Source organism: Anolis carolinensis, chromosome 5 (assembly GCF_035594765.1).
Source record: "Anolis carolinensis isolate JA03-04 chromosome 5, rAnoCar3.1.pri, whole genome shotgun sequence".
Lineage (NCBI taxonomy): Eukaryota > Metazoa > Chordata > Lepidosauria > Squamata > Dactyloidae > Anolis > Anolis carolinensis.
Window position 1 is genome coordinate 126,687,966 of NC_085845.1, and position 27,702 is coordinate 126,715,667.

General features: G+C 35.8%; 1 protein-coding gene across 2 annotated transcripts in view; it reads left to right on the top strand.

Annotated features, from left to right (window-relative positions):
- tbc1d22a (TBC1 domain family member 22A) overlaps positions 1-27,702 on the top strand; it is a 195,610-nt gene that overhangs the window by 42,689 nt on the left and 125,219 nt on the right. For both annotated transcript variants that reach the window (XM_062982239.1, XM_062982238.1), the window contains exons 3-5: positions 1,483-1,817; positions 3,638-3,817; positions 23,789-23,859. In XM_062982239.1, coding sequence (XP_062838309.1) covers positions 1,483-1,817; positions 3,638-3,817; positions 23,789-23,859 — 586 coding nt within the window. The remainder of the gene's footprint in view (positions 1-1,482; positions 1,818-3,637; positions 3,818-23,788; positions 23,860-27,702) is intronic.

Genomic DNA, 27,702 nt, shown 5'->3' on the forward strand with positions numbered 1-27,702 from the left:
TTTCTTTTCTGCTGACATTTAATGTTTATGATTTGATATGATAGAAAATCCTGGTGAGAAGTAATTTCATAGAATTTTTATCAGGCAAAATATTTGAGCAAGCCATGTTTTGGTCACCCGATTGCAGATGTTTTTGAAAAACTATTGTCCTAAAATTTGCATTCTCTTTCCATTGTAAAATTAAATAGCTGCTTGTAGAAGTAAATGATTACAGTGGCCAACACATTTTGGTGCCTCGGATGTTAGCCCTATTTCTGGGTGTATTTGACCTGTTGGTTCCAAAAAATGGAGCCACCTCCTCCCATCAGCTCTAGATTTTCAGATATGGAACATATGCCATATACCAGTCTTCATCTGCTCACCCATAGAAAATTATGATAACCATATCTAAGAAACTAGAGCCCATGTGATCTATCATGTGATCAATGCAATTTTGTGAAGCAGCCAGCACCCCAAATAACCCCAGGAATAGTAATAAAAATGAAGATACCAAGAAAAAAGATGTTTTTTGTTGGGCTGTGTTGTTCATCAGCTTTTTAAGAAGGAGAGAATGAGAAGCATGTGGTATAAAGACAGAATGAGTAGAGGAAGGTTTCAGGTATTTTCTTGTTAATTTTGTGAAGGATGGAAAAACATTTTATTGAAAATACATTCTTGAAACAGTTGTTGTGTGTTTTCCAGGCTGTATGGCCATGTTCCAGAAGTGTTCTCTCATTCACCCACATCTATGGCAGGCATCCTCAGAGGTTGTGAGGTATATTGGAAAAACTAAGCAAGGAAGGTTTATATATCTGTGAAAGGTCCAGGGTGGGAGAAAGAACTCTTGTCTGTTGGAGGCCAGTGTGAATGTTGTAATTAATCACCTTGATCAGCATTAATGGTCTTGCTAGCTTCATGTGCTGGCTTCTTCCTGCCTGGGGGGAATCCTTTCTTCAGAGGTGTTAGCTGCCCCTGATTGATTCATGTCTGGAATTCCTCTGTTTTCAGTGTGGTTCCTTATTTACTGTTCTGATTTTAGAGTTTTTTAAATACTGGTAGACAGATTTTGTTCATTTTCATGGTTTCCTCCTTTCTGTTGAAATTGTCCATTGTCCACATGCTATTCTTGGAGGACCTGAATTGAACATATGAAGAACTTTGGTTCCTGGGGAAAACTTCTGGCTGAAACAATTTTTACCATTATTTATAATACTTTTTTTTTCAGCACTAGTTTGACATCTCTTTTGACCTCTTTCTTTTTCTCAGCTTTTAAACAGCAGAAATTGAGCAGAATCAAAGCTAAAACGATAGTTTATTACATAGCATAGAAACTAGCAATAACTACATTCTTATTGGATGTTATATATAGTCACAATTATTCTTTGATTAAAGTGGACATTTCTGCTTTAGATAGAATGCTCTATGGTTTATTGTGTGTGAACCATTCTAGCAAGCATAAGTATCAGTATAAAATAGTTATGCGTGCTTCCACTCCACCTACAGCTTAAAACCTGGAGCCAAGCCACCCACAACTCCTGTGAAACTGAAGAAGGTCAGCACGTTTCAAGAGTTTGAAAGCAACACAAGTGATGCCTGGGATGCTGGGGATGATGACGATGAACTCCTTGCAATGGCAACAGAAAGCCTTAACACTGATGTAGTCATGGAAACAGCAAACAGAGTAATTCAGAATCATAGTAAATTACAAGAACAGCACAAATTGCAAGAGGAACATGTCGAAAGACAACAAGCACAGCAACCTTCTGACCTGCCTTCAGCATCTGGTGACAACAGATTGGTTAAATCTGTGAGTGAAAGCAATGCATCAACTTCTACAGGTACAGTAAATGTCAAGCACCATTACTATTTGACATTTCTGTATAAATGATGTTTATGTAGATGGTTTCAAGATATTTTGAATGGTTGGAAGCCCCTTAAACTTAACAATTAGAAGAGTCATGTTGTATGTTGAAAATAAGTTTCATAATAGTTGGAAAGTTTGTTGATTATCTTATCAATCTGTGTACTCTGCATTTATCTCACTAATCTTTATGGGACTGCCTGTTATTTAACTAACTGTTAATAGAAACACATGTTTCATGTTGAAAATCACTGGCAAATATTATTTTTATCAGATTATTTAACATTGAAAAAATGGGAGATAAATCAAGACACAGGAGAATTTACTTATTTGTTGAAGGCAGGTTTTCTTACATTTTTAGAGAAATCATTTAACTGAAGCACTTATACTCTCATGATAAAATTCAGGGATGAGATATTGTAAGGCCATTAAAAGGCTTGATCTGGTACTCCAGAGACATAATTTTAGATATCAACCTATCATTTCAACGACAGGCTTTCAGAATGAAGAACTCAATTTTCCAGTGGCCACCTTCATTTTGGATGTCAAATTCATATTACTGCGGGATCCCTGGTGATGTTTTTATAGATTGATGTGAGAATAAGAGCTTCTTCTAGTAAATCACAAGCTATGGACCTTTAGTGTTATGTACTAGCATGTTGAATGGAGTTTGTAAAGGAGTCAAGAAATCAAGAATCAGTGGAGCACCTGAGCACTGGTAAATGCATTCTTATGCTTGATCTCATTTAGTAACCTTCTGGTTATATTCAGGACCAACTTCTTTTTCTAAGCTGTTTTCAAAAACACTGAAGTAAAACACATTTTAGGAGTTCTAACCTTAATGTTTCTAGAACATGAGGAAGAGTGGAATTGCTTGGATTGGCTGCATGCTTAGCTGCCAGTAAGTCCCATTTATTGTGCATGTACCTTCAAATCACTTGTCAATTTATAGTGACCCCATGGATTTCCCAGGGCTTTCTTAGGCAAGGTATATTTAAGGTGGTTTTGTTAGTTTATTCCTCTAAAATGCAGCCTACAGAACCTGGTATTTATTGGTTTTCTCCCATCCAAGTACTAACTCTGCTTCATTTCCAGCATCAGATAGGATCTGATGCCTTTAGTTTATTTAGGATTATGCACAACTTAACTTTTCTGTTGCCATGTATAAGTGTGGAAGATTGATTTGTATTTTAACTCTAGCGAAAAAGTGGAAGAGGTATATGTCCACTAATGGATTTAGAAACAGTAACAGAACAACAAGCATACATAGCACTTAATAGTTTTGATTAGTGCACCATGGTAAAATGATATTTTCTAAGATAGCTTATCTTTTATGCTAGTGGACACCACTGGATACATTAACTTTCCTTTTTCAGACTTTAATGGTATACTTTTCAAGTATTGTCATGTGAAAAATGCCTATATATAGATTATGGTTCAAGAAAATGGCTTGAAATGCTTCTTTTTATTTTATGATTTTGGGAGGAAATCTTGGAGAAGCTACTTAAATTAAAGACTTTTACAATAGGATTCTAAGAACCAGGATATTGAGGAAATAAATCGATATCAATAAGCCATCATTTTCTCCCCAGCCCCGTGATAAACATGAAGTTTGATCGTCAGTATGATGACAGAGTAACTCCATTTTGGAGCCAGAATGAATGTAATGAAATTTGTGACATAGTCAGATCAGTACCACAAATACTTGTTTTCAGTATTCTCCTTTCTCTTAAAAAACATGTTTTCATTCATTGTCTTTGAAAATTTGCATACCTTCCTATCTGTTTTATCTTTTAGAAAGTGCTAATGAAAATGCTTCCATGCCAAGATCTCAGTCCCTTCCACAAACGTCAACAGTAACTATGGTGGGTGGAGTTGTGGAGCACAATACCTCAGGTCTTCCAATACTATCGGAAAGAGAAGCATCGCGGTTAGATAAATTCAGACAACTTCTTGCGGGCCCCAATACAAACCTTGGTAAGTACAGTAAAGCGCGAAGGTGATATCTAGTGTCTGTTGCTGGGAAAAGAGAGGAAAATATTTTTTTTCTGGTAACCACTTCATTTTTGAGTTTGCTCCTTGGTAAAAAGTGTATATATGCACATTTCTCCAGTATGTGTATACATGCACTCTTAAAAACCTGCTCTAGAAGGCCTTCCAGAGTAGGTGTCTGAAAGTAATGGTGAATGCAGAAGATTGCAGTGGGGATAAGGAGATGAGAAGCTATTCTATGAAACTCTTTTAGTAAGGATCCAAGCCAACAGAAATATTAAAAATTACTGAAAGCGTTTTTCGGCAAAAACTATTTGTGACACAATTGACTTCAGAAAATATCCTTACTGAACAGAACTTCTATTTGGCAGAGTTAATGACATGCCAAGACTAAGGTGAGGTGCTTATATCAGCAGTCCATGTTTGTATTTAATTCTGAGTTCTATCTTACATATTTTATTCATCATTCTAACAGAAAATCTTCCATAATCCATTTATCTATTTTCATAGAAAAAAAAGGCTTGACACCCCCCCCCCCCCCCAAATGTTTCCAATTTTTTTCCTTTTGGATCTTTGTAAGGTTGCCACTTTATTACATTAATTTAACACAATGCATTGCAAATGGGGCAATTGTGGTGCCAAGTATGCTGTGTACCAAACCTTCAAATGCTACTAAACATTACCGCCAGAGCAGTGTGCAGTAGCTTGTTGCTGGCACACATACTCATTTTTTTTATTTTTGAAAGAAAGGTTTGACTTTATTTATTGTATGTGAACTCCTGTGTATAATGCCTGACAAATGATTTGCATAGTATACTGAGTAGCCCTTCTTATTTTTCACTGATGAACCAAGAAACTCACAAAGTGATGCATGCCACAGAAAGGGGGATTTTTATATCTTTATGTGAATGTTAAGACCCTTTGGGGTGTTTTTTAAAATACAGGGTTTAATAAGGAACCCTCCCTATATCATGACCTTTTTTTCAAATCAAGATAGGTTGTGTTGTGACTTTTCCAATTGTTGATGATATTTAAAAGGTGACAGAACCGGGTGTACATGATTGACTTGATATCTTGATATGGGGGTTCATCAAGATTCTATTTTTAAAGTGGTCATAATGCTGTGAATTTAACCTTGTGTTTTAGTTGAGAAAGTAGCCAGAGTTTCAGTCACCTATCAGGTGCTCTGTAGGCATTCTTGGAAATGATGATGAAACATTTTCTGTAATATTCTGAGAATTTTATTACTCAACACTGATCATGGATATGCATTTAGCGTAATAGACATTGAAAGAGTGAAACCTCCTACTGAAGCCTTTGTAATTTTTAAAATGTTAGTATTTTTTCTATTGCTGTTTTCTAAGAGTTTTGAATCAGTTGTGTTTGAGAGTTCTCAACCTCTTTTGCTTCTCTAATGATAACATTTTGACTAGAAATTTCGTTTTGAATCTTTGAACAGCTGAAGTCTTTCATCCTACGCAGTACATTTTGTTTTGTCTTTGTCTTTTAAGTATTTCTTACTTTAATGATGGCTGTTTTATATTCTTTGCCTTGAAATTGTATTTATCATTTCTTGCGCTTCACAAATGAACAATGTGAATGGTTTGACTTATATTTGAGTTTCTTTGCATTCTCTTCTTTCTTTCTTTCTTTCTTTCTTTCTTTCTTTCTTTCTTTCTTTCTTTCTTTCTTTCTAAAAAGCTATTTGTTCACACTATCACCTCTGATCCCTTCCAAGTTTGGCAGTTTGTCTATGGGTAACAATCTGAAATTGATGTTTACCTTCCTACCAAGATAAATGCATGGCATCAATGTTTTTCATCTGTGTTTTTGATCCATTTAGCTGTATTTCATAGTATTCTCTCTCAGATTTCCCAGGTGTTACCTTTTCTACTTTCATCCCTCAGATTCTTTTCTTTAGATCATTTTAGAACAAATGTAAAACTAATTACCAAACCTGGACATATAATGAAAAGGCAGAGCTGGGGGGAAAGATCAGGTCAATGTATCCCAGACACATACCTTGGAAGGAAATTAGATTATGATGTTAATGTTTTTATTGTGTGTTTTCACTTTAGTTTTAATTGTTGCTTTTCACTGTAATAAAATGAATATGTCGATGCAAGCATACAGCTTAGAAAAAATATTCCTTTGACAGTGTCCCGCAGCCAGTGTGGTTCATATTTCTGCAGTTGATTCTTTAAATAACTTTGCACTAAACCATTTGGGGATTCAAAGACAAATACCAATATCCTAAATTGAACTCGGAGATTGATAGATAAATAGTGCAGCTGGGCACAGTGTTAATTTCATATGCTGTGAATATTTAACATAAACAGCAGTCCAGTTGCCGTATTTGGTACTAATAATGTTAGTTTTAGACTTTCCTATTTCCAAGACATCTTAGAAAAAAATGCTTCATGTATTGTAGTTTTTTGGAAATTTGTGCAACTTTCCCATGAAACCATTAAAAAGGATGGCACGGGGGCGGGGAGAGAAAGCACAAAATGTAATGTTGTACAACATTAAAGTTGTACAATTTTGAATTCTGCACTTTTGAAAATCTTTTCCTCCTAAAAGTTGGAGGAAAAATGCAAAATGGAATGGTTCTTTGTCTTACATGTTGCATAGCTTGCAAATTGCACAACTTGGAGGGAAAAAAACCATAACATTCATAATTTATGTAGCTCCAAAAGCTGTAGAGCTTTCCCAAAAGATGAAGAGAGAAAAGCACAAAACAGAACATTTCACAGCTTCAAATGTTGCACAACTTTAAATCAGGAAGTGGAATTACAACCAAAAAGTCCAAGAAAAACTACATTATCCTCAGAAGAACAGACAAACAGTTCAGCCACTGAAATTTAATATATAATTCTCTGTATAGTTTTTTGTATCTTGTGTACATATAGCTCTTTTACTTTGATATGATATTCTGTTTCTCAAATTATGCAGGTTTTGTTGTACTTAGAATAACAGCTAAATTCCCACAAGGCTATTTTTTCCCCTGCAAATGTCCCTGAGGAATTGGACATTCGAAATTTGGTCCCTAAATGATCAAATGCCTATTTCATCCCTATTCTGTGCCACCTTTAAAGGCAATCTGAAGAAGAGTGCATTTTAGTAGCATAATCCATATGTAATCCAGGTAAAATCTGGCTAGAGAAAGAGATAAAAGCTAAATTGGTAGTTGGGAAATCAGTTTAAACTGACGAAAGGCAAAGACACTTCTGGCCACTAGTGTCGTTTGTGCTTCCACAAAATGTGTTGATCATTGGAAAGCACCCAAACTGTTTACATCGTGTTTCAGAGGTTGTGAAATTCTGTCCTAAACTGGTTGCATACCTGTATTGATATAAGCCAGTCCACTTAATATGTCTTATTAAACTTTACTTCATCTATTGCAAAACTATTTCCAGTAATTGTTTTGGAATTTTACTGATTCCCAGATGGGAAAGATATAACACTGCTTTCCCATCTATGAAGATTGTACTTCAAAAGTATAATCTTCATAGCGATTACACTTTTGGCCAAACTTCCAGATAACTTCTTCCAGTGAATTCATGTAGAGATTCAAGTGTATGAGTAGAAAATATAGAACATTGAGTCACCCTAACTTCAATGGCCATTAAATTGAACAAATGTTCACAAGCACCGCCTATACAACAGGATTCTTCTCAATAGGAATAGTATAACCACATAATATCATGCCTCATAGAATCATAGGTCCAATGAACACATAGTAAAATGGTACTGAAGACTGAAGGTCCAGCAGAACCAACAAGTTTACAAAAACCCGTCCATGGCTCAATAAAACTCATCTACAGTAGTCCTTTTCCTGAAACTTAGCTGGAAACTAGATTGAAATAGATAAAAATATCACAGCTACTGTAAAAATTAATTTGCAGTACCATTTCCACACTAGGTGAAGATGGATTATCACTTCATTTCCTAAATATTTCCAAGGAAGGAGGTGATGGAAACACTGCTTGTAGCATACCTTTTCTCAACTGACATGGCCAGGGCTGGTAGGTTATACTATTGTTTTCTTTTCTAAAGCCCCATGGAGAGAACTCTTCAGTATTCTGACTTTTGTATAGGAGTTGTGAGATGGGGAAGAAATTGGCTACTGCAAAAATAAGTAAGCCAAATCAAAGTTCATGGAGCCTTATAGGTGACTGATAATTGAGTGTGGAGTACTTCTTCTGCTCTCTTTCCATTTTCTAGAAAAGAAAATAATTGGATACCACTACTAAAATACTGGATACTGCTTTTTGTAGAAGTAATGAATCAAAAATTACTAATAATTTACAAAAACTTTTTAAAATGCCTATCTCTGTGCCTTAAACTTTTAAGAAAGGGGAGATTTTGACCTACTTTTTAGAAATACAATTTCTTCTTCAAGGGGCTTTTTCTCCCCATATATCTGCAATAGTGAATTCTTATGCTTCTTGCTGAAACATTCTGATTTTGTCTAGGCAAACAAAGTGCCTTTGAAGATATAAATCTTTACATCTTGAAAAGAGTCCGGCTTCCCTAAATCTATTAATACTGCTGTAGTTGTATCATAGAGTACATTCTTCTTGTCTTTATAACCATTTGACAGATTACTTTTATCTGGAGTACATCGTGTTCAAATACTAGAATAATGTTTAGAATATATTTTTGAAAGATGTTTAAAGCTATTGCAGATAGCAAAATGGAACATTTTCTTGAATCCTCCCTGCATGTCACATTCATCGTCTTAGTGGCCTATCCTTGCCTTTTGAGATATTGAGGGCCCACTGACAAAACACCAAGAAAGGTAGAGATAGAAATTACAGGCAAACCAGGAGGAGGAGAAGGAGAAGGAAATGAATATCTTAGCTGCATTTCCCCATTTCTTATTAATGATCCTTTGTCCATAGCATTTACAAACAGTCGATAAAATTGCCTATTAACAAAGAAAGGAAAAGAATGAGCAGAAGATCTCCATAATGGCACCTCTTTCACAGTATATACCAAATCTAAATTCTTATGTTTTTCTTTGCTTGTTAGTGTGAGAGTCTTCAGATACTATAATGTGTATCAAGGCTCCTAGAAAGCAGCTGGACTGGATCCAGAATACTATGAGCATTGTTAGATCTTTACAGAGAGGCCATCTTCTGTTCTTCTTAACTTTTGGATGCCAAGGTTTTTTAACACTGTGTATCTTCAAGTAATTTCCAACTTATAGCAGCCCTAAGGTGAAGGTATCATGAGGTTTTCTTGCCAGGGTTTATTCAGATGGGATTTCATTTTGTCTTCCTATGGGGCTGAGAGAACGTGACTTCCCCATTGTCACCCAGTAGGATTCACATCCTGGTCTCTGGAGTCATAGTCCAATATTAAAATCAATATCCTATGCTGTCTCCATGCTAGTCCTCCTGTTTTAAACACAGTTGCTTAAATTCCTTCTGGTGAACTTGTAATCACAAGTAATTTAGCAATGAGATTTGTTCTTAATAAAATAATTAGTGGCAAGGCTGTGTTGCTCAACTTTCCTAAGCTAAAGTGAGGGCTTCCCTAAATTTTAACATTTGACTTGACATATTAGCTTGAATGTACAAATATTGTGTGATTGGGGAAACATGATATACCATTTGACATCTGATATAGCCAGATGTCTCCAGTTTTGGTCAGTCTTAGTAGCAAGCCCAAAATGTGGTCGACAGTATTGCCCTTCTATCCCTCTGTGCAATTGTATGCATATATAGATAAAAAAAGCCCACTGGGCCCTTATGGATTTTCTTAGAGTTTTACTATTGAGTTGCCACCTATTACTAGCTAATGCATGTATTGTGGAAAAAGCACCTAATTTAAAATTTACTGATATGTATGTTTTAAAACTCATGTATAGTGAACTCTTAGGAGCCCCGGTGGCAAAGTGCGTTAAAGCACTGAGCTGCAGACCGAAAGGTCCCAGGTTCAAGCCCCGGGAGCGGCGTGAGCGGCTGCTGTTAGCTGTTAGCTCCAGCTACTGCCAACCTAGCAGTTCAAAAACATGCCAATGTGAGTAGATCAATAGGTACCGCTCCGGTGGTAAGGTAACGGCGCTCCATGCAGTCATGCCAGCCACATGACCTTGGAGGTGTCTACGGACAACGCCGGCTGTTCGGCTTAGAAATGGAGATGAGCACCACACCCCAGAGTCAGACATGACTGGACTTAACATCAGGGGAAACCTTTACCTTTACCTATAGTGAACTTTTGGTATTTACTGGGGTCTGGCTGCAGGACTCCCTCTAGATCCCAGAATCTGTGGGTGCCTAATACAATGGCATAGTAAAATGGTGTCCCTTCTATAAAATAGAAAATTATACGTTTGCCTTTTAGGTTTAAAAAGATATATTTTCTAGCTATGGATGGTTGAATCTGTAGGTGCGAAATCCATGGAGAACTGACTGTACCACTGTTCCTTAGTCTTTATTTTGAAGCTGTGACTTTGTAGAAAGTAGATGGAAAAAATGGGGCTGAGTGGGAGAAACAGGCAGTCAGTTTGCTAGTGGCATCAGAGGAGCTTATGGTGGTTTAGCAAGTCACTGACCTGCTCCTAAAACATTCAGTCCAAAACTAAAACTGGACATCACCACCAGTATAGGAGTGATCCAGGTCCAAATTTCAAAGGGAAACTGGCAATCCCCTTGTCACCTCTGCCACAGGCTAAGAAGAATCGGTAAAAAATGTGACCTGTTTGTGAAAGAGTAGGAATTTTTGAAATGTTTCATCTGAGCAATTACCAAAAGAGTTATGTTTAGAAACTTTCCTCTTCTCATTTTGCATGGGTAGTTGCTTTATGAGGCACTAACATTATAAAGATCAAATTCTTCATTTATTTTGACAGCACCCATTTACCCCCATATGATTATTTATATCTAGCATTCCTTTTTAATGTTCTTTTAACTATTTTGCACTGTCATTCACTTTTTAATCTGCTATTAATTTTGTTCTGTTGGTTTTGCATCTCCAACTCATCTATTTTACTCTCAGGTTTTCCAAATTTCTGCCCAAGTTAGCTAACCATGCTTTTGGCTGTTCTTGTGGTTATTGTGTGTGGTATAGATATATTCTTGAAATACTGTACTCATTCAACACATTGCTGTATGTAACTGATTTATTTTCACTATCTATGTATATTCAAATACCTCTTTTTGTTTCATTGAAAAGATTAAGGGCAATGTTTACTTGGAATTCTTTAATGAAGCACCTAGTGGAGCTATTAGTCATTTTTTAAAAAATGATTGTTGCAGTTGCCATAGTGATATCAAACCTTTTATTAAAAACCATTGCCTCTGTGTGCTGTCTAACTTTCATGATACTGTTGGGGGAGCTGTAGTTCCATGAATCTGTATAGTCATGGAAGATAATTCTATCTCTTTATAGTTAAATTATGCTGCATTTTTTATTTGAATCTGAAGCTTATAAATCTAGTTTATCATGTCTATCATTTAATTGTTCATGCAAGCCGTTACTTCATGTAGCGATTTACAGTCATCTCAGTGAAATAACCGTTTTGTGTCTTGTGATGAATAATGCATGTTCAGAAATTGTGGGTCCACTTAAAATTATGGTGCCAGAAAATTATGCTTAAAGGGAAGTAATAAAATAATGTATATCTGTTTTGAGCAAAATATTGTGAATACTCTTTTTTTGTATGACTTTAAGCAGGCTTCTAAACCAGCTGTGGCTCCCAAATTGAAGCTAGCTTTAATTTTTGAAAGAGAGTAAAGTTTTGCTATACATCTACATGGCAAAGACATCATTCTATGAAACAAACTGCAATTAGATAATATTGTGGTATTTATTTCATCATAAATGTACTACAAGAAGCAAATACTGCTGTAGCAACACATAATGGATATATCTACTTCAAAACTTTAGGACTACAGTTGAATGAATCGTGTCCATTTTAATTGGATATTGAACTAATGAGTTCAATGAGAGTTCAAGTCAGTGAATTCAATTCCTATCCTGATAGAAAGGAAGAGCAGACAACCCTACCTGTCATTATTCTCTACTTTCCCACAAAGAACATAGTGCCCTGAGTTAGAGGATTACCTCCTTACCTGTGTGAAGCGATTGTGCAATTTCCATGACTTCCAAATTTCTAGGAATGCTACATTTCTAGCATCAAAAATGGGGAAGAAGCCAAGACAAGTCTGAGTATTGATCAAGAGAGGAATGTGAGGTACAAATAAAGAAACATAACAACAACATAAATAACTTAGTAAAGGCTGAGCATATTCAGTGGACATGGAATGATTACTCACTAAATGTGCATGTGTGTGGGAGCACACTCTTATCAGGGGAATTGGTTTATGGGAACATGCAAGAGGATGGAGCACAGATTGTCTCAAGTTACAACATCCGAATTACATACAACACCAAGTTACAAGCGGGGGTGAGGCAACAGTATTTGAGAGGAAATCTACCCCTAGGAAGATAAATTAACTTCTAAAAGAGAAAAAGGTGTCTTCACTGGAGCTTTATTGCCAATCCTTGTTTCCACAAGAATCCAAACTTTTCAAAACAGAAAGTGAAGTCAAATCTTCTGACTAGTGCACAGACAGCAAAACCAATATTACAGGAGTATTAACCCTTCCCTATGCTATCCAAACTAAAATAGTTTTATTACCTGGAGTTACACTTAAAAGATGTACCTGTTCCGACTTACATACAAATTCAATTTAAGAACAAATCTACAAATTCAATTTAAGAACAAATCTATTTTGTTCGTAACCTAGGGACTGCCTGTATTCTAGATGGGATAAGGTAGCCTTCTTCTCGGAATGGGCACACTTTCCATTGCAACATCTTATTGCAGGTCCTTTTTTGAACACCAAGCATTACTTTCAGTACAGATCTTGACTACATTAATTCTCAGATCTTGGTATAAAGACATTTTCTTTTAGAATGCTTCCAATTCCTCTTGATGTCTTTTTAAAAAGCTAATCCAACAACACATTTTGCTCTTTTCAGTGCTGGTTCAGAGAAACTGTTTATAATTTCTTTTTCTGTCCTTACAATGGTTTCTTCTTCATCCCTTTAAGTTGGTCAGCACCTGGACTCATGTAATGTGTTAAATTTAAAAGGAGTAAAGTGAGAAGAAAATGCATTCAGTGTTTTTCTGCCATTTCATTTTTACAAGAGAGAAAAGATAGTCTGCTTCTGCTTAAAATAACTGGAATATTTCACTTCGTCTTACGTATGGCGACCTCAAACTCTCTTTTTTAGACTGCTAAGAATGAATGCTTCTACAAATAGATTTTTTCCCTACATACTGTAGGTTTATTACAATCTATGCAATTATACATCTTGTATGGTAATTTCCCTGTTGAACTTCTACATTTTTCAGCATCACTTGTTCCTTGGAATGTTTTTCAACTCTATGGCTGCAGTTGATTTTATGTTTCCCACACTAATACTCTTTCTGTTAAGTTTTAATAATTAGGAGATAAGGTATTTGAGTGATACAATAGATGGACATAGGGCTGGAAACACCCCACAGAGAAGTGAACCTTGGGACAACCAAGCTCTCTAAAAACAATATCCATTCCATCAAGTTACATGGTGGTGCAAATTGCTTGCCTGCAGGTAAAATGAGGTTATGAATTACTTGGTAATAGTGGATATGTCTAGCAGAAGACGTCATAGCTGCTTTGAATCCCCCTCAGGGGAGATAAAGAAGGGTATAAATAATAATAATAATAATAATAATAATAATAATAATAATAATAATAATTCATTTTGAATTATGCTTTCTCTAAAAATTCACAGTCTCCTCTGAATTTTAATCTTCCTGTTTTTAGAAGAGCTAGCACTTGAAATACTTGACTCTCCTTTTTCAGGAATAATCTATAAGGAAATGATATGTTGAATATTTCATCCTGCCTCCAATTTTGTATTGTACGTTAGAAGATACCTACGGCTCTTCTAGGCACTGGTGAATGTAGTCACCATTGTAGTTGTTAATTGCCATCAAGTTAACATGTAGGGAGCCACTGTGGCGCAATGGGTTAAACCCTTGTGCCAGCTGAACTGCTGACCTGAAGATCTGAATGTTGACAGTTCAAATCCGCAAGATGGGGTGAGCTCCCATCTGTCAGCCACAACTTCCATGCAAGGACATGAGAAAAGCCTTCCACAGGATGGTAACACATCTGGGTGTTCCTTGGGCAATGTGTCTGTACACAGCTGGTTCTCTCACACCAGAGGAGCCCCCGGTGGAGTAGTGGTTTAAAGCCTTGTGACTTGAAGGTTGGGTTGCTGACCTGAAGGCCGCCAGGTTCGAATCCCACCCGGGGAGAGCTCCCTCTATCAGCTCCAGCTCCATGCGGGGACATGAGAGAAGCCTCCTACAAGGATGGTAAAAATATCAAAACATCCGGGCATCCCCTGGGCTACGTCCTTGCAGACGGCCAATTCTCTCACTCCAGAAGCAACTCAAGTTGCTCCTGACACGAAAAAAAAGAAAAAAACAAAACAGAAGTGATTTGCAGTATATTCTCAATTCACTTCTGACATGATAAAAAAATTCAATTTATGGTGGCCCTATGAATGAATGACCTCCAGGTCACCCAAGGTCTTTCAAATGAGCTTTCCCTTAGATCTAAATTCTTTATGCTTTCAGTGAATGACTCAGTATTAAGATAGCTGACAACCAATGACAGGTAAAAATCCCAAAGGCTATGAATACCTCCCACACCGTCTCTCAAATTAGAGACATCAGTTAAAGGAGAGAGAAGAGAGTGTGATATTGGTCTCAATACAAGCTACTGCTCCTATGATTGCTAATTACCTGGAGGCCTCTTAACCTTTGCCTATGTTGTCTCTTAGTCTTCCAAGAAACAAAATGGGGAGCTAGAAGCATAGAAATTGTTATTAATGACTGAAATTTCTGTTTATGGAATCTGTCTCTAATAATTACATTATTTTTTCTAGTACAGGCAGTCCCCAAGTTACTAGCAAGATTGATTCTATAGGTTTGTTCCTAAGTTGAATTTGCATGTAAGTTGAAACAGGTACATTTTTAAATGTAATATGCGCACTTTGGATAGCATAGGGAAGAGTTAATACCCCTGTGGTGTTTGTTTTGCTGCTTGTGCCCCTGTTCAAAAGATTTCACCTCACTTTCTATCCCCGTGATCATTGGATTTTGAAAAATTTGGCTTATAGTGGAAACAAGTCAAATTGGTGAAAAAGCTTCATTACAGACACATTTTCCCCATGATAACTCTTTCAAGAATGAATTTTCCTTCCAGGAGGAAGCTTTCTCTCACTTCCTATTGTCTCACGCCCAATCTTAATGTTGAGTTGTTTGTAAGTTGGATATTTGTAACTCGGGAACTGCCTGTACCTGTATTGTACCAGTATATTTCAGTGTACCTATTATTCATCTGTTTTAATAGTTTAAAAGATCAGCTTGGTTCCATAATTACCAACGTTTCAACTGGACAATCTTTTTCCTGTGGTGCTAGGCAAAAATTCTGCTAGCTGTGATCTTATATATACATATATAGCGGCTTTTGTGAGAGACATTTCTGAAAGAAAATAAAACACAGTTGTATGTCAAAGATAATGCTAATAATAGTGTTCCATGGTGGGGGGGATTGGCATGATATCTCTCCTTTTGTTCTGCACAGTTTGGATGTAAATGTTTGAAATAAAAATATAGAAGGGGAATTAAATATTTGTAAGAAAATTCATCAGCACAGCCCCCCCCCCTTTCAAGCAGAATTTATGTATATGAACAGAATACATCAGATAAACAATGCATATTCATAAATATTCTGTAATGACTAGCAGAACCATTGGCAAACATCGCAATCACTTGCATCAAAAGCTCTTGAGCAAATACTTGAATTTTAAATACCTTTAGCTGATTCTATGACTGGAAGGAGACTAAAACAATTTAGTACATTTCCTAAAACAATCTGGCTGCCTACAGTACAGAGAGATAGAAAGATGAGATGGAAAATAGTTGCAAGAAAGTTTATCTGTTTTCCATTTTGGTTCTATGGTAAAGTGAACTTTTAAACTTTTAGATTTTACTAGTAACTAGAAGATGATAGATGGTAGATGTTGCACCCCCTAATCTGGTATAGACATAACATTGTAGTGACAGTTTTATACGATCTGGAGAGAAACCAGAGTATACTAACATTGTAGTGCCTTGTGGACTTCACCTTATCTTTACTTTTCCCATTTTTAGTAATGAAACAATTGTTTATTTGAAACAGCACTTTTAAAAACTCCATATAATGGCCTGAGTCCCTCATCTGTGGGGCAACTTTAATAAACTTCATCTACTTGAGATTGCCTAGCCATTGCTAATATGTCCAGTACTATGTTAACCTTTAACAAGTAGGGCTAAACCACTATGTTTGAGAAATATTCAGCTAAAACCACAGTAAAACAGAATATTGTAGTTGGCTGGTTTTAACAGTTTTGATCTGCAGTAGAGTCTCACTTATCCAAGCTAAACGGGCCGGCAGAAGCTTGGATAAGCGAATACCTTGGATAATAAGGAGGGATTAAGGAAAAGCCTATTAAACATCAAATTAGGTTATGATTTTACAAATTAAGCACCAAAACATCATGTTATACAACAAATTTGACAGAAAAAGTAGTTCAATATGCTGCAATGTTATGTTGTAATTACTGTATTTACAAATTTAGCACCAAAATATCATGATATATTGAAAACATTGACTACAAAAATGGCTTGGATTATCCAGAAGCTTGGATAAGCGAGGCTTGGATAAGTGAGACTCTATTGTATTACAATAAGAAGCAGTTTAAAATCACACAGTTTGCAACAGTTTCTTTCATGCGTTTCATTTAAAAAACAAACCATTTCCAGTTGTCTAAATAGAATAGTTGTTCTATTTTAATGATGTGCTTGTTCAGATATATTATGATGGGGGGGAGGATGGAACCAGATATTATTATTATTATTATTATTATTATTATTATTATTATTATTATTATTATTTATTTGAAATACAACAAGATGAGTCCACAGCAGACACTCTGCTGGCTGTTGTATTGGATCACATGTCAGACACTTCCCAAGTGTCTAGGACTGTGTGATGTATCAGCAAATAATTCATGCAGATCCCAGTAAGGTGGCCTTCTGCAGCTGGCAGATGGTAATTTTGTCAGCACTGATTGTGTTTAAGTGCAGGCCAAGGTCTTTAGGCACCGCACCCAGTGTGTCGATCACCACTGGGACCACCTTGACTGGCTTGTGCCAGAGTCTTTGTAATTCGATCTTTAAATCCTCATATCATGCCAGCTTTTCCAGTTGTTTCTCCTTAATCCTGCTGTCACCTGGGATTGCAACATCAACAATCCATACTTTGTTTTTTAACACAATTGTGAGGTCAGGAGTATTGTGCTCCAAAACTGTCTGTCTGAATTCGGAAGTCCCAGAGTAGCTTGACATGTTCATTCTCTGTAACTTTTTCCAGCTTGTGATCCCACCAGTTCTTTGTCGCAGGCAGATGGTATTTGTGGCACAAGTTCCAATGAATCATCTGAGCAACGGTGTTATGCCTCTGCTTATAGTCTGTCTGTGTGATCTTCGTGCAGCAGCTGAGGATGTGATCTATTATTTCATCTGCTTCCTTGCAGAGTCTACATTTGGGATCTGTCGTCAACTTTTCAATTTTGGCTTTGATGGCATTGGTTCTAATGGCTTGTTCTTGGGCTGCCAGAATCAGGCCCTCCGTCTCCTTTTTCAAAGTTCCATTTGTGAGCCACAGCCATGTTTTTTCTTTGTCAATTTGGCTCTCAATTTTTCCCAGGAACTGTCCTAATAATAATAATAATAATAATAATAATAATAATAATAATAATAATAATAATAATAGTTTTGTACTCTGTGAAAAGGAAGTGTCTCTCAAATGCATTTAAGACTTAGCTGTATCGGGTCAGAGTGAAACAGTCAAATATCAGGGAAACCGACTTCATCTTCTTGCCTTTCCATTCTCTAAATATAATTAAATTTTGCCTATCTCCAAGACTTTCCCCATGGGTTTGGTAGAATAGAGAATGGCATTTTTTTGTACGGAGAGGCAGTTTTCTTAAATGTTTGAACTTCGTTGATAGCCCCACCTTTCCCCGCCGCTGGCAAATTGCCAATCTGACCTCTGAGCCCCCTTTTAAAATCAAGATGTGGAGTTTTTCTGTTAAAGTGAAAAGAAGAAAAATCTTGGATGCAAAACCAGCCGTGTACCTGACTCATTTGGCCGTGGCTGTGTGTGTTTGGAAGTCACATGTGTGCAGACTGTGACTGCTCCTGCAGGGATTGGGGCAGAGGTCCTTTCTGACTAACAGATGGAACCATGACACATCTGAAAGGTGAGCCACTGTCTAATTCAGATACAAGATGGCTTGCTGAGGAATTGGCTTATTGCCTTATAGTTCAAATCTATTTCCAGACTTTCTTTTATAGCATTATTTTCTCAGCTTGTGGCAAAATAACCACTATGCTATGATTTACTCTCTTGGCTACTGCTGACAGTGTTGATTTTCAGAGTTTATTCAGGACTGTTTGAGTTACTGTTAATAGGAACAAGTTCTACATTTGCAATAAGCTTAGTATGTGGAGTAATATGGCCAGTTTACCATACTACCATGCACTTCAATATATCCATTGAATCATTGTGAGTGTTGTTTGTAGTTATCGAGGCTGACTTAATCTTTTGGATGATCTTAAATATACACTTCAAAAGTTTTACTTTCATACCGTGTTTCCCCGAAAATAAGACAGTGTCTTATATTAATTTTTGCTCCCAAAGATGCACTAGGTCTTATTTTCAGGGGATGTCTTATTTTTCCATGAAGAAGAATTCACATTTATTGTTGAACAAAAAAAATTAACATTTATTCTATAATGTACAGTAGTTGTCATCACAAACCAACATAACCAGACAAACTGTGAATCCTGTCAAGAATTTCTTGTTACTACCATTATTTCCATATATAACTAGTATGTACATATACTAATCCTGCATGCTATCGTGTTTTGTTTGGTGGGCGCCGGGCATGCTTCCAAACAAAAACTTTGCTAGGTCTTATTTTCAGAGGAGGCTTTATATTTAGCAATTCAGCAAAACCTCTACTAGGTCTTATTTTTTGGGGATGTCTTATTTTAGGGGAAACAGGGTATGCTGTTTGCTAAAATTCTAGTGAAAGGCTAAGTGCTTCTTGAAATAAGTAAAATAAGATACAGTGTGTCAAATGTGTTGAAATATTCTCTATGCAATGGAAATAAGTATGGAATGCATTTCCTGTATTAAATAAGTAGCATTCAGAAATATCAGTGCCCTATGAGAATTTGCCATGAAATTTGCAAGGATTCTTTTGCAGATGGGATAGAAAATCTAACATCAGCAAATTGTAGACCTGTAATTTCTCCCCTGTTCAGTATTAAACCTATATCCATATCCATACTACCCTTTTGCTACTTTTGTTCACTGATTATTCTGAGTCTTGTGTTAGCACGAGGTGATCTCCATAGTTGGTAATGGGAGGGAGGGATATGAAAAAGAAGTCCCCTTTTTAGTATCTAATGAGCTTACTAGAAGAAAAAAAACATGTGACTTCAAGAAATACGTATCAAGAAATACAGTAGAGTCTCACTTATCCAACACTCGCTTATCCAACGTTCTGGATTATCCAACGCATTTTTGTAGTCAATGTTTTCAATATATCATGATATTTTGGTGCTAAATTCGTAAATACAGTAATTACTACATAGCATTAATGTGTAATGAACTGCTTTTTCTGTCAAATTTGTTGTATAACGTGATGTTTTGGTGCTTAATTTGTAAAATCATAACCTATTTTGATGTTTAATAGGCTTTTTTTAATCTCTCCTTATTATCCAACATATTCGCTTATCCAACGTTCTGCCGGCCCGTTTACGTTGGATAAGTGAGACTCTACTGTAGATCAGTAGTTCAATGCTTACTTTGGGTGCCAAATATTCAGGTTTGGTCTCCAGCATCTCTGCTAGAGAAGGTTTCTCTGTAACACTCTGTTCTTACTGTAAATTACGATTCAGCCTCCATTTGAGACTCTTCACATGGTTTTGGATTGCAGCTCCCATAATCTGTCTAGGGCTGATGGAAGTTGTAGGTCTTAATCATCTGGAGGGCCAAAGTTGATATTTCAGGTATGCTAAGTATGAATTGCAGGTATTATTTCCCATCTATTGGCTTTAGATGATTATTTGTAACACTTTGAGAGTGATAAATAGTTTTCATATATTGAATCATCATGAGCTTCAGTCCTACATTCTAATATTTTTTATACTTGAGAAAATTAAACTTGTCCCCTTTTCTGAGTAACCATTCTGAAACAACCCCCTGCTCTCTAAATGTGAACTGAAACCTGTCATAAACCTTTCATGAAAATGCAACTGATTTATGTCATTGGGCTTATTGACACTGGGGAACCACTCTATGATTGTAAAGAGGTCCCAGTTTGGGGGAAAGAGGTCCCACTGAGTTCAAATTTGGGAGAAAAGCAAGGTACAAATAAAGTTGTCCGTGGTAGTTGATGTCAATCAAACGGCTTCAGAAAATAAGTTATTTCTCATTTATTTCTTTCTCACATTTATATCCCGCACTTCTCACCCGAAGGGACTCAGGGCGGCTTAGAACAGTGGCAACAATTAGATGCCCATACAAACCAATATAAAACAGCACATAAAATAGTTAAAACTATTAAAATACATTATGAATTAAAAAGTTAAATAATATTAATTACAATTTTCTATAATTTGTATTAAGTTGGATGATATGGACTATATTTTGGTGAAACATAGTGTTCATCCTAAATATTAATCCCAATATAAAATCTATACAAATGTGGGCAGTTTGGCAAATCACTAAAAGACACGGCACATCCTAAAAAGCTGTGGAATGCCAGATCTCTTGCCAACTTTCTGGAAAAGGGCATTACAAATACAGAAGAATAAGCTGGGGTGGGATAGAATTTTATATCTCCAACTAAATAAAGGTAAAGAAAAAGAATTTTTTAGTGACAGATGAAAGGTTGATGGGAAAGAAGAATAAAAAGTGTATGTTTGGAAGAAAACATAAAGCAGATGTCAGGAACAGAGTTCCTGTTACATACAAGGAAGTCCTATATGATAGCCGTTAAAATGAATTATTCAACGGTACAGGTGCTGAATCAATAAGGTCGGGGAAGCTGAATTTGATTCTGTAAACTGTCTTACAGTGTGCTGCAAGCAATAATTTTATGTACCGATGAGTCTTTGTTGTAGACATCATATCAATTAACTATTGCTGACATGAGCGATAGTTCTTTGTACTGCTTTATAGGACACGAGAACTGTCCTTTGTACTGCTTTATAGTCCAATACATGCATACAGGGGTATAGAAATGCCTCTCTACTTCAGGAAATCTCAAGAAATATGGAACCTTTTGCTGTTATGAACCTCAAAAATGTATTGCTTATAAAAATGCTTTGTTTAATCACTTGAAACTTGTTATCTATGATCTACTTTAAGAGTTTCTTGGTTATATTGCATTTCAAACTGATCTTGTACAAGTTGCTTTAAGTGCAGTAAGTTAAAAAGCTTTGAAATGAGATAACTTTTTAAAAGGCATGTCAGATTCTGCTGAACTTTAATTCAGCATCCTTAATAATGGCAATTTTGTATTGATCTGACCATGTGGTTTAAATGTTGCTAAGGATTTCCTGCCCCATTAAAACTTGTGACCTAAATTTAATTACTCCTCCCAGCTAAGTATAGACCCACTGAATCGATTGTTGATAAGTCAACAGTGATATAAATCCCAATTAATAAATTGATTTCTATTGTTTGAACAAGGAATTGATTTAGGCCAAAGCTAGCAGTGATCGGCAAAGTTTTATCACTTCATGCTGAATTTGTTCTATAATTTGTATTTTAAGAGGGATTTTGAATTGTAAAGAAAGTTTAGTAGATTCTGTGTATTCCTTAATTCCTTTAGTTATGGAATTTGATCTCGCAAGATCAGACTACATGTTATCAGAGGAATTGAATCGTTAATGGTGGAGATCTAGAGACTGTAACCTTCTCAAGCAATAATACAGTAGAGTCTCACTTATCCAAGCTAAACGGGCCGGCAGAAGCTTGGATAAGTGAATATCTTGGATAATAAGGAGAGATTAAGGAAAAGCCTATTAAACATCAAATTATGTTCTGATTTTACAAATTAAGCACCAAATCATCATGTTTTACAACAAATTTGACAGAAAAAGCAGTTCAATACACAGTAATGTTATGTTGTAATTACTGTATTTTCGAATTTAGCACCTAAATATCATGATATATTGAAAACATTGACTACAAAAATGGCTTGGATAATCCAGAAACTTGGATAAGCGAGGCTTGGATAAGTGAGACTCTACTGTATTTAGATCACAATTCTCTTTATACGGATAAATAAGAAAGGGAAAGGGAACAATAGCCATGTTAAATAGTAGATTTTGACTTACACAATGTAGTATGATCCTATTGTTATGAGGACAAGTTTTTATTTCCATGTATATATATAAAGAAAATTGTGCCACATTGCATGCACTTTCGTATTCTAGTAGAGCATAACTTTTTCGTGAGCTGTTAGTAGCAGTAGAACTTGAATCCAAATTTTGATACTTGGGTTGTTCTTGAAATCCCAGTTTTGTTAAATTTATACTTTTCATCATCAACACAGTTCAGATATGAACAAATGGGAATATAACTCACCAAAGCATGCACATTATCTGTTAATTATTCTTTGGGAATCAATGTTCTGGAAGAATTTCAATTAAATAAAATTAATCAGTTCATTAAAAAAATACCTTAAAAACCATTAGTATGCATACCAAGTTTCAGGCATTTTGATTTCACATGATGCAGACAGATAGACAGACCTCTTTCTTTTATTAGTTTGGACTATTGTGGGTTAAGTTTGACATATATTAATATGAAATATTTTAATTCAGTCATTAATATTTGCACATTTGTTTAGATGTTGTAATATCTTGTAATAGTGAATTACCTTTTAGTTTCGGTATATTACCTACATTTTTCTGATGTTTTGACAATCCCAATTTGTCCATTAACCACAGTTGACCATGAAGAATTCGCGTAGAAATTTATTTTATTTATTTACTACATTTATATCCCGCTCTTCTCACCCCGAAGGGGACTTAGAGCGGCTTACAAATCAAATGTACATACAATATATTGTTAGCATAGCACAATATACTATATTGTACTATATCAGTATATAGTAATATTACATTTAATATATAACATATAATTAATATTATTATATTGTATTATTAGTATAATATTGTATTACATTATAATATTATTAATATTATATGTATATACAATATATTATATATTTATAAATTGTTGTATATTATATGTGTGTGTGTGTGTGTGTGTGTGTGTGTGTGTGTGTGTATATATATATAATTAGCATAGCATGTTGCTATGGCACAGGAGACAAGATGGAACTATCTTCCTAGCTCTCAGGTTGGTATGATGTCTTCTTGCCCCCCCCCCCCCCCACTTCTTCACTCTGGACCCATTTATAGTGAAATACATTTATAATGACTGTATTGTTATATTTTTCTTTCCTGTCATACTACTATAGGGTCAGGCTGCTAGTTTTAGTTAGGAACATAAATTCCCAATGTAATTGAGGATTGTGCATTTTTATCCAAATGTGAATGCCGTCTGTGAATTATTAGGGTACTCAGTTTGAACCGTCATTTTTTCTATTTACTTCTTGTACGATGCCTTGCATAATATACATTATTTTAACACAAAAATTGTATTTATCTTAGGATAACATTTACCTGAATGTATTTTAATGTTATCTTCTCAATTATGTTTGTTCTTTCTTCTTCTTCTGGGAAAACAGAAGAATTACGGAAGCTGAGTTGGTCAGGAATCCCAAAACCTGTTCGGCCAATTACCTGGAAGCTCCTCTCAGTAAGTAATGCATTAATTTTTGAGGATGATAATGTTGTTGGTGCTGCCCCATATAATTTTGCTTGAGTCATAGCTAATCAGTAGCACTCCGAAATAGTGTGACAAAAGGAATGCTGTTCTGTTCTCAATTTCAAGCTTGGCTTGTCATAAGAGAATAGAGTAGTAAATCATGACAAGTGCTAAATTTTTCTGTTCCCCCGCCTCCATCAACTTCTGTGCTGTGGAATTAAAAACTTGATTTCTTACAGAAAAGTTAAATGAAACATCTTATGATGAGATATTGAATTAAAAGTCTGCTACATATTAATGTTGGGGCTTAACTAGGATCACTTCTTTGCTTGGAACTAAAATATTCTGAGAAACATTTGCTTCTCTGTGTATACCTGTGCTATTTACTCAAAATAACACGGATGTTGTTTTATAAGCAAGCATTCATGTTAGATATTTAACATTCTTACGTTATACATCCAGTAGTTCAACACTGTTGAAATTTTCAGAGAAAGCTGGCAGTGGCTTTCTCTCTCTCTCTCTCTCCCCCCCCCCCCCCCCCCGGTTTCTTGAGAGGAGCATTCTCAAGGGAATATGAAGTGCTCAGAAGAGGTCTGATTTTCAGAGTTTAAAAGATTCTCTCTTGCTAATGTGTCTAAATAAATTTGCAGTTTTAGTACTTTCTATTCCAAAATCTGAATGCATCTCGTAACAGAGAAACCTAATAAGTAGTCTCTTGCAATTAAAATTAAGTGCGCACAAAGCAGTAGTTATTTTTTAATAGAAAACCATATATTTAAAATGCTGCCATTTCACCTAAAGTTCAAGCTGAGTCTGATAACCCATTTTTCTTATCCTATTGGGTCAAAAGAAGAAAAATTGGTAAAGGTTTCCCATGCCATTGTGATTTTCTATACTGATTAGGTGGGATAAATTTTTTATCCTGCCTTTACCTGCAAAAATGAGACTCAAGTTAGTGCTTATTTTATATTTATTATATGCAATTCATAGCTGTTCTTTCTCCTGAGATGGGACCCAAAGTGACCCAAGTTAAGAACAATGTGCATTAAAACCTGTACAATACAACTGTTTTAAAAATCAAATAAGCAGTACTATTAAAAACACACTAAATTACTACAGTTGAAAACACATTAAATTATTGTTAAAGATAAAGCTTAATAATCCCCCATTATACCTCCTGTAAGATATTCTTGTTTAACCCCTTCTTAGGGGGGGGGGGCGTAATTTTTCCTGCAAAATTCAGATTTCTAAAATATATTTCTCTCATTTTCTTCTTACCTTTTGGACGAATGTAATTATGTCCACACTCCTTGAATATTGTCATGGTCTGTAGTCATCAACACACGTTTGGTCACTGCTCAGCTTTCTTAGAAATCCAATGTACAGTCTGCAAGCAACTGGTACACACCTAACAGATTTTTATCTTTTAGTGAGTTAGGCACTACATCTAAAATGTTAATGTGTCATTGATATGACATAAAAGTAATCCAAATAGATTTTCTCCATCTGAACTTCTTCTGGCTTGTCCAAAGGCACAGATGAGTTGTGAAGTATAATTATGAACAAGGCTGTGGTGTTTTCTGAAATATAAATGATTTGGACTCGCAGCTAATGTTTGTGCTCATAGTTGCAAAATATTGGCTTGGGAGTAGAACAGGATATTGAACCTGTCCAAAAGAAAAGGTGCCTCTATTAATCTTTAAAACTGATTAATAGAAAATACCACTCTGTTAAGGAAAGTATTGATGTTCCTGGGACAGTTACATGGTGGAATTATAAATTAAATTGTTTGCGAATGGGACTAAATAATATCCTATAGAAAATACAAACTTCTTGACAAGAAGTGTAATTTAGAGCTCCATATTTAACTTCACACAATATTTTGAAAGAGGATATTAAATGTCAGATTGGATCGAAAGCCATAACTTAAACTCGTACAATTTAAAAGGCTTATGCATTTTGTATGTATTAGTGCATGCCTTGAAATGCATTCATTTAAAAGGAATGATTAGCTAGTGGTGAAAATGAGAGGCCTACGGACTTGCTACTTTCAAGGTTACATTCTTATGTATTGGATGGAAGCCTTTATTTATGCTCATGTGGTACAATGAACAAAGTTATCAGAGTTACGTTACGGAGACATGGGCTCAAGCATTAGATGAGCCCTGAAACTCACTAGCTAATTTTAAAGAAACCATTGATCCAGTTCAAACATAAATGGCTCAAGCTCATAAGAAGTGCTATGTTTGTGTACTACTCCTGCGTTTTACAATAGTTTGAAGGAATGAAGAAGGAACTGTCCAGAGGTGTTCACGGTTGTTTCTCTCAATCTAGCTTTCCTTGCATATAAACTAATCTTTATTTACCACTTTTCAAACTCATTGTCACTCCACAATTCTTTTATATTATAAACTGACTGGTGCATTAACCAGCATTGTGCTCATTTACAGTGTATACCTTTAATTTCTTCATCGCCCATTTCCTGGGCAAGGTTCTAGAGAAGGTGGTGACCTCACAACTCCAAAGTTTCTTGGGTGAAACTGATTATCTGTATCCATCTCAGTCTGATTTCAGGTCTGGTTATGGAACTGAAATGGCATTGGTCACCTTGGTCTATGAAGATAACTAGACATGAGTATGTCCTTGTTGGTTCTCCTGGACCTCTCAGTGGCTTTTGATACCATTGATCATGGTATCTTTCTGGGCCATTTCTCTGGGATGGGATCGGGAGGCACGGTCTTGCAGTGGCTCCAGTCTTTCCTGGAGGGGTGGACCCAGATGGTGGAACTGGAGAACTCCTGTTCGACTCCCTGACTGGATGCCTATGGGGTCTCTTCTGGGTTCAATTCTGACCCCCAAGCTGTTTGACATTTACATGAAATCACTGAGAGAGATCATCTGGAATTTTGGAGTTTGGTGTCAAATTTACACAGATTGCACCCAACTCTATTATTCCTTTCCACCGAAAGCCAAGGATTAGGTTCTGGCCCTGAACTGGTGCCTGTCATCAGTGATGGACTGGATGTTTTCCTTTTTTGCCCGGAAACTGCATTGAGTCCCCTTGGAGAGATAGGGTGGCCTATAAATAAATTGTTGTTGTTGTTGTTGTTGTTGTTGTTGTTGTTGTTGTTGTTATTCAAATGATTGGATTGAAAAAGTGTCTAACCAACTTCTTCAGGTTCCCTAACAGAGTTCAGATCTCCCTGATCTTACCCATATGAAAGCTATTTTCTAAACCCATTGGATCCTTTGACATAATCTCTCTTCTTTGACAGTCTTTAATCTGGGTATTCAGAAATGTAGGTTTAGCTTTGCAAGCTGGGACTTTTTTGATATGTGTGCACTTCACCACCTTGACCTTGAATCTCATGTTATTTCCTACAGATGGCTTTGGAATTAATTCTGCTTTGTGTGTACCAAACACCTCTGCAAAACCGCTGAACTCTAGATATGATTTCTCATATATATCAAATGTTAATAAATTGTTTCCATAATTTGGAAAATTACACTTTTCTTAATTTGATTTTCTGTCCTTGGAAAGAGGCACAAACCCATGAATATTTTTTAAAAGTAAGATTGGAATTCTACCATGTGCATACACAACATTTGCTTAATTCAAATTATGTCTTCTTCAGCAGATCTGTTATTTTTGTCTTGCTGCAGTTTGTGGTATATCAGTCTTGTCCAAACTTCCCATGTCTTGTTTGACCACTAATTTATCTATATTCATTATATTAAAGAAAAACAATCAGTTTGTTTCCAAAAGGGGACAGAATATTAACTCTAAATTAAAAATGATTAATGTATTGAATATACGGCTCCAAAATTGTAGAT